Source organism: Ranitomeya variabilis, chromosome 2, assembly GCF_051348905.1.
Source record: "Ranitomeya variabilis isolate aRanVar5 chromosome 2, aRanVar5.hap1, whole genome shotgun sequence".
NCBI classification, from domain to species: domain Eukaryota; kingdom Metazoa; phylum Chordata; class Amphibia; order Anura; family Dendrobatidae; genus Ranitomeya; species Ranitomeya variabilis.
Window position 1 is genome coordinate 62,878,177 of NC_135233.1, and position 12,168 is coordinate 62,890,344.

Sequence of the window (12,168 nt, forward strand, 5' to 3'; positions counted from 1 at the left end):
AAAAAGGCAGCCCCCCATAGGCAGACTATGTAATAAGGCAGCCCCCATGGCAGACTCTGTAATAAGGCAGCCCCCCATAAGCAGACTGTAATACGGCAGCCCCCCATAGGCAGACTCTGTAATAAGGCAGCCCCCATGGCAGACTCTGTAAAAAGGCAGCCCCCATAAAAATTTAATAAATACTCACCTCTCTCCTTTCTGGTTCCTCCGCTGCTCCGAGCTCCCGCTCACCTCTGGACTGCGGGCTCCGGGCAGTGACGTCATCGTGACCCCTGTCAGTGTGACGTCAGACGCTGACGGGGATGATGGGAGAAGGAGCGTAATGCTCCTCTCATCAATGCGGTCAGCTGTATTGGCATGCAGCCCATACAGCTGACCCTGCGATGATGGGCGGGGGGCCCACTGCTGGCACACGGCCCTCCCGCCTGCTCAGGGGCCCCATAGCGACCGGGCGGCAGAGCAGGGAGAATGATTCTCCCTGCTCTGCCGCAGAATAACTGTATCGGCCTGCTGTACGGTAGCATAGCTCCAGGTGGGCCCCCTCAGAGCGCAGGGCCTGAGGCGATGGTCCCCTCTGCCCCCCAGGTAGCTGCGCTACTGAAGCAACTGGAACTCTTCCAACCTGTGCACCCCTTGCACCAGGCACTTGTTTTGGAGACCTGCACTTCTGTGGAACTATGTCTGATGTAAGAAGAGTACGGCTTTACCCTGGTAATTTTAAAGGGAATCCGTCCGCATGTTTTTTGCTATTAATCTGAGAACCGCATAATGTAGGGGCAGAGACCCTGATTCTAATGATGTCATCTACATTGCCGCTTGTTGTAGTTTCAATAAAATCAGTGTTTTATCATTAGGACATTATCACTAGAGGACTAGCTCTCGTGTGCCATGTAGTCTTCCTGCTCTGTGGAACTCCGTTCTCAAGACCAAAAGAGAAGCCGTCAATCAGTGGTGTGAGTGGGGTTATACAGAGTTCGGCATTCAGAGACCTAAGAGATCTTCAGAAGAGAATACTGTGATTTTATCAAAACTACAGCCAGCAGCCCAGTAAAGTAAGTGACAAATCACTGGAATCGGGGTCTCTCACCTTTAATATTATTTCCCCATGACATTGGAACTTTAATATATGCCGAGGGTCCATGTTTAGAGGGAATCTGTGTAGTAACAATGGGGACTGGATTGGATACCGATGCCAATTTCCCATTTGTTTTGTGTCAGTACGTGACCTTGGGAAGAACAAAGTTCAGGACAATTTCCTTTAAAATGCCCCTTCTGGTCAGTTATAGCAAACTTTTGGCGATTTTTCTTTTTTTTTTTTTTTTTTGCTTTAAAAGCTTTGAAAATATTTCTAACGCCAATTTCTTCCCTGATGACCATAATGACAGATGGCGGCTTCCTCATTTTTATGATGATCCTCCATTCCCTTTAGGACCATCAATGACTCTTGTAACAGTTCTTCAGCACGTAGTTCTGCCCGCCATTTACAGAACCTCTCTTGAGAAGGCCCTTGTCTCTCGGTAATTCAAGATCATGTCCCTGATCATCAATTGCCGTCTGCAGTCGGGTGTAATAATCCTGCGCGGTTTCATCTGGGTCCGGACATATTGTTTCCACGCTGAGCCCAAATCTCAATCTACTTTTCTACCCAGCGCTGCAGAACATCCATAAATTTGCCTCCTGAGAAATGTTTGCACCTGTCCCATGTCCTATTTTCTATCGGATTCGGACAAGGTGCACCTCTACTTTCTTGTCTGTGTCCCAAAGAGTGTACGCATCCCTCGATAAAAGCCATTGGGATCTTTCAATGGATCTGAAGGGGACCATGGACCATACCTTCCAGTCTGATCCCTCCGATTCCACTGGAAAGACTCCTAGGGATGTGATCCAATCCGAAGGGCGACATCCCCAGAGGAATCCTCCAAGATAAGTCTTTGGGATACCAATGAAATATATTGGGCGGCCTCTAGGATACGCTTCATACATTCCGATGTGTTTATTAATTTAGCCTTTACCAAATTTTTAAGGCATATGGCTGAAACGCGTTGGTTTCTTCTATGTATCATCTGTTCGGTTACCCACACTGGTTGCAATAATTTTAATGGTTTAATTAAAAGTTACTTTTTTATTTTTTTGGGTGGAACTGACCCTTTCTTTTTTCATCGCAGGAGACCACTCCTTTCTTAGCTACTCCCTTTTCATGCGCCTTTCTGCTATAGGCCACCCTTCGAGGGAGTGGTTGGAATAGGGGGTGGGGCATGTGTGAGACATGTAATGACTGACAGTCTGCTCTCCTGATCTTCATGTCTCACACCGGTAACGCCCTCTAATACGTTCAGAAGCCAGGGTCTCATGGAGATCCATGTCCGGCCCATAGCTTTTGACACATCATTTACATATTAAGAAAAACGTGGATTTCTCTGGCATAAGACATCAGATCGCAGATATCAGGGTATCCTTTTATTCAGCTTCCTATGACCTACATGCCCATATAGATGATCTGGGAGGGTTGAACCTACAGTCAGATTCCCTTTAAGGTCAGTGTCTCTATTGTATTCCATATGTATGACCATTAACAGCTTCTGTTTTTAGAGCCTGATGGATGAGATGGTGTAAGAAGCCTAGATATGAATTTGCATCACTGCTTACAATATTTTCAGCTTTTATGTGCATTCAGTAACAGGAAATGTCAAAATATCTGTCATCCATAGTGAAAGATGTTAAATATTGCAGTAAAGCATGTTGTCAGTGCATCACTAGTGGGGTAAGCCGGCACATCGTAAACCTTTGACCGGTAAGAAGTGTCAGTTAAATATTAAGTTCATTATCTAAGCAGTTTAAAAAAAAAATATAGACCGCTTCTTATCCTAAGCGGTTTTGTCTTACATTACTGGCGTCACACTCCAATTAAATGCGTTTTCTACTTCGGACAATCTGTTTCTGTAAAAAGGGTCCTCCATGGATATGGGGTTCACTGGATCTTTCAATATGGTGACCACTGGACCTTCCAACAGTGCAGCACCTTGTAATCAGCTGCAATGCTTTGGGATCCTGGCAGGAAATGTCTCATGTCCCCGCAGGGCCACCAATTGGGAAATAAAAGCATTACACAGGGCGGTGATTAGGGCTCGGGACTCTCGTGACCTAAACTCAAGAGCCACAGGAAGGTGAGTGCCAACTGCTGGAATGGCGCCGGCACAGGCGGTGAGTATTTTAACAGGGGCAAACCTTCAGGATGAGAAGGGGTTGTACTAGTAGTGGACAACTCCTTTAAATAGGTCACAGATCTGAAATTACTAGTGATGGTGTCATCTAAATGGTGCGAGTAATATCGTTTCTACCTCACGGTGGCTGCTGTACGTGTGAAATTCAAAAATCTATTGATTGATTGATTTAAAGAAAAATAAATTAATTCAATTTTCAGAGCTTTATATCTTCCCATTTAAAAATAAGACTTGTCCTGAAGAAGACCAGCCTTCTTTTGACTAAGTAATCGAAAAAACTATGAAGTTACAGTATTCCCCTTGGAACACAGAGGTAAAGAAATAAAAATGAAAAATATTGCTGATGCCTTAGGCTGTGTGCACACATTGCGGATTTTTCGTGTTTTTTCGCTAGAAAAACGCATTCATTATGCATCCCATCATGTAGAATGCATTCCGCAATTTTTGTGCACATGATGCGTTTTTTCCCCGCGAAAAAAATCGCATCGTGGTAAACGCAGCATGTTCATTAATTTTGCAGATTTTTTGCGGATTTCCCGCTATATTATTGCATTGGGAAATCTCCGGGAAAAAATGTGAAAAAACCCGCAAGAAAAACGTGCAAAAAAGCGCATGCGGATTTCTTGCAGAAAATGTCCGGTTTTGATCAGGAAATTTCTGCAAGAAATCCTGAACGTGTGCACATAGCCTTAAAGGGAACCTGTCACCCCCAAATTTGAAGATGAGCTAAGCCCACCAGCATCAGGGGCTTATCTACAGCATTCTGTAATGCTGTAGATAAGCCCCCGATGTAACCTGAAAGATGAGAAAAAGAGGTTAGATTATGCTCACTCAGGGGCGGTCCCAGTACGATGGGCGTCGCAGTCCGGTCCGAGGCCTCCTATCTTTATACGATGACGTCCTCTTCTTGTATTCACGCTCCTGCGCAGGCGTACTTGAATGCCCTGTTGAGGGCAGAGCAAAGTACTGCAATGCGCAGGCGCCGGGCCTCTCTGACCTTTCCCGGCGCCGCAGCCTAAAGACAAGAAGAGGACGTCATCGTATGAAGATGGGAGGCCCCGGACCGGACTGCGACGCCCATCAGACCGGACCGCAGCGGGACCGCCCCTGGGTGAGTATAATATAACCTCTTTTTCTCATCTTTAAGGATACATCGGGGGCTTATCTGCAGCATTACAGAATTCTGTAGATAAGCCCCTGATGCCGGTGGGCTTAGCTCACCTTCGATTTTGGGGGTGACAGGTTCCCTTTAAAGATGCACTCCTCCTCCTCCCATCCAAATTTTTGTCCTCTTAATATTTTACAGTCGTCATCATTATATAGCACTATGTACTTACAATTGCTAATTTTGCCTTTCTACCCAGTAAATTCTTCTTTTTCCATTACATCTATGACATAGGATGATTAAAAACTGACTAGCTGAATCCTTCTAGGCTCCATGTAGAAACAGGAAGTCTCTTTTCCTTACGCGAGTCATCATTAGAACTACAATTCTACATTATCGCATACAATTTTACAACAAAAGACCCTCACAAGAATTGCTATGTATGTAATTGATCTCTGATAAACTTACTATATATGGCATTGTTTGTTAGGGGCTGTTTGTGTATAAAGACCGTTTAATGAGGAACAGGATGTGAGGCTTTTTGTTTACTGGACACCAGCATGGAACCATGGACTCTGTTGTCTACAGTGGGATATGTCAGGATTCCGTCACTTTACCAGAAAAAAAATACCGCAACATGCTGCTCTATGCATCAGCAAAAATTAACAGGGGGACCTAACAGTTGTATTAATGCTAGGGGATCTTGTGTGTTGGGAATCTGTATTCCTGTGCTTGGTCATTATGAATGTGCCTGTTTTGCATCTCCTGTCACTCCATGGAAATTTTGTTTTTGTAGAATCCACTAAATTTCCGACAGTTTTTTTTTTTCTGTGACACCGGAGAAAAAAGCTTGGGAATTTTGAATCCTGTGTTCTTGAAGATACAGACTGTATAGTTATAGGTGGAATGTTCCAATAGTCAGGTTCTAGTACATTCCAAAGGATGTGGATTGGTCCCTAATTTTTGTGGTCTCATCTCTAAAAATGTTATCCGTAGCGTTCCCACGTTCTCCAATCATCAGCTGCTTTTTCTGCTTTGCTGCAGGAGCTGAAACTCCTAAACCCTTCATCCAATTTTAATGTGGATACCCTCAAATGAAAGCTGAAAGTCTGAACTTCAACTGCATCTGAATTGTTTTGTTTAAAATTCATTGTGGTAATGTCTGTAACCAAAATTAGAAAAATGTTGTCTCTGTCCAAATATATATGGACCTAACTGTATGTGCTCTGCATGGCCAGACACTGCAAACAAATAACCTTATAAATGTGCCCTTGCTGTATATTATCACAGCACAGGGACTTTTTTTTTTTGGTATACATCCAATTGTGGAATTTATTCTTGTGCCTAGAACTATTGATTAAAATGTACTTTGCTCATGGGAAAATTCCTTTAAGTTTTTAAGTAAGGCAGGAAGGTCACCGTTGAGCATTGTTGGGAGTTTTGCATACGTTCATGCCACTTTCCATTTTACAATCTATTGAAAGAAGCGACTGGGAATGACGAATTTACATTGGTGCTTGTAGGGCAGACGCGGGTAATACAAGAAGCAAGCACCTTGTTCTATATTAACCTGGAGCAGTGTCCTGGTAATTTATCTTTTATTGCTTTAGTGTATATATAATATACTCTCATTATATAATATAACCGCCACTGCCTGACTACTTCAACCTGTAATGTGTAACCAGGAAAATTCCCAGATAAAGTTTAGACTTTAAGAAAAAACAACCTCAAGTTTACTAGTCAGCCATTTACATGTAAAGCAATAATCCTAATTGTAGGCAAAGTCAGATTATATGTAAAAAAAATTAAGTAATAAAATAACCTCAATTCAGAGCTGGATAAATGTAACAGCCAAAGGTCTAGATCCCAAATCACGGTAGGACCGGGTGCACACACCGCAACTGTAGAGCAATCAATGCCCCTGTAGTCACTAAAAAGGTTTCTCCACACCGGGGGGCGCCATAACAATATCTTGACACCAGCAATTTTTTTTGTAAAAATATATACATTTCAATTGAGAAGTAATATTTTGCATGGAATCACACTTTGTTCCCTTATCTGGCCAATAAGCTATATGTGGCACCACCTTAGTAAGATAAATTATGAGTTGATAAAATACAGTGAATGAAGCAGCTCCCCACAGCTAATTTACTGGGTGTTATGCCAATTTTGTCACCTAGTTGTGTCTGACCTGGCTTTATACTGGCAGAAATGGGCACTGTGGCTTATTTGAAGTCCTCATGCCCAAAACTTATCTCCTCCACTTGGTCTGGAGGCCCCAAGTAATCAGAAGCATTGTAGGTTTTTATTTCACTAGGCACTAGGTATAATTCTAGACTTCTTTTTTTTGTATAGACTTTTCCAGCAGTCTCCTTATCATCACAGTCATTATTAAAATGAAAGCGATCACCTACATACAGTAGATACCATGGAACCCACCAGAGATGTTACAGCTCACCTCCTCTCCCTCCCTTCACAGACAGTGACCTTTTTCTAGATTAAACACTTGTAAAAGAGCTGCGCGGCGCTCCAAGGAGAGGGGTGCGCAAATAGGATGCCACTCCAATAATATAGAAAAAGAGAATTCGGCACTCCCAGTTGAGATGCAAAAAAACTGAAACCATTTTTATTGATATAGGTATATCCACAATTGACGTTTCGGTCAATACTAGTCCTTCATCAGAACTACAATTATCAGTTCTTGAAGATGAGGGGGTCAGGCACACCTTAACCATCTGGACCTGAAGAAGCCGGGGAGAATATACAAACTACTTGCAGATGTTGTCCTTGGTGGGATTTGAACCACCGAGCCACTGTTTGGTCTGCTGTCATTTGTCCCCTAACAGCCGTGGGTGGATCTCGATGCCACCCGCGGCTGTTAACATATTAAATACTGCTGTCAATCTCTGACATCGGCATTTAACATGCTCGCTCCGGAAGCGCATCACTTACCCCGACCATCGATACCCTTGTCACATGATCGCTGGGTGCTGATGGGTTGGCATGACAATCGGTCTGCTGAAGACCCTCGTCATTGTTGTTGCCGATCTACTGTGAGCGTTGCCACTTGGCCGGCGTTCATAGCAGATGAACTTTTCTGCTTGTGCATCAGACAATCACAGCTTCAGGTGACCTATGGAGGCTAGTGAAGGAAGTAAAAAAAAAAAAAAAAAAAAAAATTTTTTTAGCAAGTATAAAAATATATATATATATATATATATTCAAATCCCTCTCCCCCTACCCTTTTTGCCCCATTCAAAATAAGATGGGTTTAAAAAATACACATATTTGGTATCACTGCATTCAGAAACACGCGATCTATCCAAATATATAAAAACTATCCAATTGGTAAACAGTGTAATGGAAAAAAAAAAAATACATTTTTGTGTTCACCGCAACATTGCAATAAAATGCAATAATGGGCGATCAAAACATCGAATCTGCCACAAAATTGTATCCAAAAAAATATGCCCTCTCCCAGCCCCACATCCCGAAAAATTGCACCTTTTAAAAAAAAAAGTTGGAATTTTTTTCACTTCTTAAATAAAAAAGAACCTATACATGTTTGGTGTCTATGAACTCGTAATGACCTGGAGAATCATAACGGCTGATCAGTTTTAGCATTTAGTGAACATGGTAAAAAAACATAAAACAATTGTGGAATTGTGCTTTTTGCAATTTTACAGCACTTGGAATCCTGTTTTCAATTACGGTATATGGTAAAATCTATGGTGTGCTACAAAAGTACAACTCGTCCCGCAAAGTACAAGCCCTCACATGGCCATGTTGACGGGAAAAAAAAAAAAAAAAAACACATTTTACTCAATTACAATCTTGATTAAATTGTGAATTTCTCTTAGATTTATTATTTTCCCTCCATTAACTAATGACCATATCACGTTGTTGGATTAGTCAGTCTGGCATTTACTAAGCAGTAATCCATTGATTTCTCATTAGGTGGATGTGCACAGTTCCGACCATGTAAACTCTCTGCTCCGGGACTGCTGTCTGGTCTGTGCACAGATTTTGGCACAAATTGTTTCGTGTGTGCCAAATATATTATGTGTTTATAGACCAGTTTTTGCTCCTCAATAGTTATTTTAAAAAAAAAAGTCTATAAAAAGTAGCACGGAGAAGACGAATTATTGACTGCATGCGTTACACTTTGGGGGCAAAATAATGACGCCAACTAAGGTGTGGCATAAGGGAGTGGATAGTTTTTAACATTTGCAAATTTCTTTTTCAGCATGCATCATTATGATAAATTTGGTGCAGTTTTTGCTATTTTTGGTCTAGTTTTATAGCGTAAAATTAAGGCCATATTATTAATGGGAACTCGTTTGGTTGTACGTCTAGTCTCTGTGGACAACAAGGTGTGAAGCAGGAGAAGATGAGCAGAATGATATATAGGTTTGTTGGAAAAGTTTTGGTAAAACTTGCATTTTATTCATTTAGACCCCTGGTGTTGACGTGCAGGAGTCCAGTGGGCAGTGCTACTAGTTATGTAGGTTGAAAAAAGACCCAGTCCATCAAGATCAACCTTTCTCCATCAGTCATAGATCTAATCGCCAGATTATTTATAACCCACATAAATCATATCGCTCTGATCAGCTCCTCCTGCTCTATAACATCCTGTCCGCAGATCGGATATCATGTTCAACATGACCGGTTCACATTAAATTTGTAAGGCGCGCATTGGTCTGTTTGGATTTTGGACTGCAGCAGAAAGCTAAGACTTGAGCTTCTCGGTCATTACCTATTCTGCGTTGATGTTCTCTCAAAGTGAAATGGTGACTTTGGTACAACTAAGTCTTTTGTGTCCAAGTCCCTTATGGATAATAGCGTAAAAGACCGTTTATTCTAGTCGCATCGGCACATGACGTGGCTCTAGTCCAGCGGGGCAGTGCTTCTATCTGGAGCAGTTCAGCCTCAGAAGCTGTAACAACACCCCCATGGAGGTGATTGATGGCCTCCTCACTTTAAATGCTGCCACATTAGCGGTGGCAAGTGAGGAAGCCATAATTCCCAACCACAATCACAACTTCTGAGACCAGCGTGTTCCGGGGTCATTGGGACACTCCAGTGGATTAGAGCGAAGCACACTTATCTACACTTGACGTGAACAAACATAAAGAACATGGAAGGAATGATGGCATAGGGAAATACAATGTAATGGAGGCAGTTTATGAGGTTTGGGGGTCCTGATAAGTTTCCGTTAACCATAACCACTTTGCCCAAGTTGGAAGAGCTTGGATGAGGTGTCTATGACCACATGTCTAATCCCACGTTAGTGGTGTAAAGTAGATCAGAAATGTTCTGGACTGGAGTAACACTTTTGGCAGAGGTGCATGACACTTGGAAGGTTCGCCAAATTCACCAAGAGGTGTGAGTCTCTTAATGAATTAGGTGCTTGTTACTCCAACAGCAGTGTTCATGAACACTGGCAAGGTAAAGTAAAGACATGGCGGTAATGGCTCTGTAACACAACTTAAATTGATACCTTTAGTGAAGAAATCGGCTTTGTGATTCTTCTGTTATCACCATTTGAAGTTTTCTGGTAATTTTATTTAGGTGCACAGGGGCCGGACTGTGCACTGTCTTCTCCTTCCTGTCTGTGATTTCCCGGCCCCTCCACCTGTCTCCAGTCTGTGAATGACCTGCTTGCCTGTTTGAAATCTCAGCAGTGACCTGTCATACAGGATGGAGGCAGTCAGAGGGGCTGGGGAATCAGACAGGGAGGAGAAGAATTGGTGCACAGTCCGCCCCCTGTGCACCGAAATCTAATTGGCAGAAAACTTCAAATGGCGATTAAAGAAGAACCACAAAGCCGATTTCTTCACCAGAGGTGTCACATTAATCTGTGTTGTTTTTACTTTCCATTGTAAAATCATGATGACGGGTTTTCTTTAATGAATTGGGCCCATTGCCTTTTATTTCAGGCCCATAGAGCCATAGATAACTTACGGTAATCAAATGACTGGAAAATACCTTGACTTAGAAAAGACCTTGGGAGACTGAAGGTTAAAAGGACACGGGCAGTAATCTCGTGTCCCGTCCTCTGTTTCTATTTATTGCCTGGATGTTTATTTTGTTTTTCTCTTTATTAACTACTTTTCTACTTTTCCCTCCTAGGAGTCTGAATTTCTGTGCCTGGAACTCAATGAAACAAAGATGAATGAAATACTCAAGAAATTGTCAGAGGTGGAAGAAAACTTGGCAGCGTTAACTCGCATCAGCTAACTGGCATCCGGCACAACGTTCTAATTTGATTTTTCTGTTTTTTGTTATTTTTTGTTATAATTAAATAAATCTTTCACACAGAACTTTTTGTAGGTTTTTTTTGATTAGCGCGTTTGCAGTATTGTATTTAGTTATAAAACCATATGTCACGTTTTTACAGGACACCTCAATTTTGTAAAGGGAAAAAAACATCAGGTGCGTTGGATTTTTCTTTCCGATGAGATAAGCAACTTTTTCCCCACTCTCTATATGGACGTAAACATGTATGCTCAGCTCATCCGAGCGTACATAATTACCAGGGAGGTAGAGGTCTGTTATCGAGTGTGTGAGCAGCCACAGCTAAATTAATGCATTTGGCCACCTTAACCCCTTCCCACCGAAGCCAATTTTCATTTTTGCAATTTCATCTTATCTTTGAAATTTGTCACCATGAATTCCAGTGACGTCTCTTCTTTGACAAAATCATTGTTTTATCAGCAGATCATCATCAATAGAGGACTAGTAAACCTGCTGCCATGTAGTCCTCCATATTCATGACCTCTATACACCCCACCCCCACCACTGATTGGCAGCTTTCTGCCTATGCACAGGGTACACAGAAAGCCAATAAGTGGTGTGGGCGGGGTTATACAGAGCTCAGCATTCAGAGAACTGCTAGATCTGCAGCAAATAAACTATTTTTTATTACAACTGTAGCAATTAGCGTAATTAGCCCAGTAAGTGTCGTGTCACTGTAATTTAATTCGGGTCTCTTCTCCTACATCATGCTGCTCTCAGGGTAGCAATAACCTGCTAACCTTTATTTATTCTGCCTACACAGCCATATGAAGGCTTATTTGTTACTGGACAAGTTGAAATGTTGAATGATACCAGCCATTGTAATAAACAATGTATGGGGAAAATAGGAAAAAAATCCCAATATGGTGAAAGTGGAAAAAACTAAAATTCCATCATTTGTTTTTATTTTATTTTTTTACGATGTACATTGGAGACATGATTTTTCTGGTCAGTACGATTGCAGTGTTGCCAAATATATATATTTTATTATTATTATTTTAATCGTTAAAAAAATGAAGACCTTTTATTAAGAACAAAAAGTACAAATTTTGTTTGTCATTATGTGACACTCGTAACTTTATTATTATTATTATTCTTATTATTATCATTATTATTATTATTATTATTATTATTTTGCTATCAAATGAGTTGAGTGAGGTCGTTTTATTTTCTTTTTGCAGGGGAAACTGATTTTTTTTATTAATACCATTTTGGGGTAAATACGTTACTTATCACAAATGTTGTATTTATCTATTTTTTTTATATCTTTTTAATGAGGAATTGACCTTGTGTTCGTCTGATTGCTTTATATATTGCAGTACAACTGTATTACATAATATAGAGAGAACCTCAGTCTACTACGACGCACAACCACCAGCTGGTCTTCATAGTAGTCCAATGATGGCAGTAATGGAGGGCTGCCATGGCACTACGCAATCAGGGATTGTAGCAGATGACAACTGTATACAAATGCTGCCTGACACCCAGATTATACACAGAGACCAGACATGGGGCTTACATGTATGGCGCATGTCAGTGAGGGGT

General features: G+C 41.5%; 1 protein-coding gene across 1 annotated transcript in view; it reads left to right on the top strand.

Annotated features, from left to right (window-relative positions):
- The window catches only part of COMMD1 (copper metabolism domain containing 1), a 70,482-nt gene extending 59,833 nt beyond the window's left edge, over nt 1–10,649 (top strand). Inside the window, exon 3 of the mRNA XM_077282483.1 lies at nt 10,459–10,649. Coding sequence (XP_077138598.1) covers nt 10,459–10,566 — 108 coding nt within the window. The 3' untranslated portion in view covers nt 10,567–10,649. The remainder of the gene's footprint in view (nt 1–10,458) is intronic.
- The last annotated feature ends 1,519 nt before the right edge of the window (nt 10,650–12,168 follow it).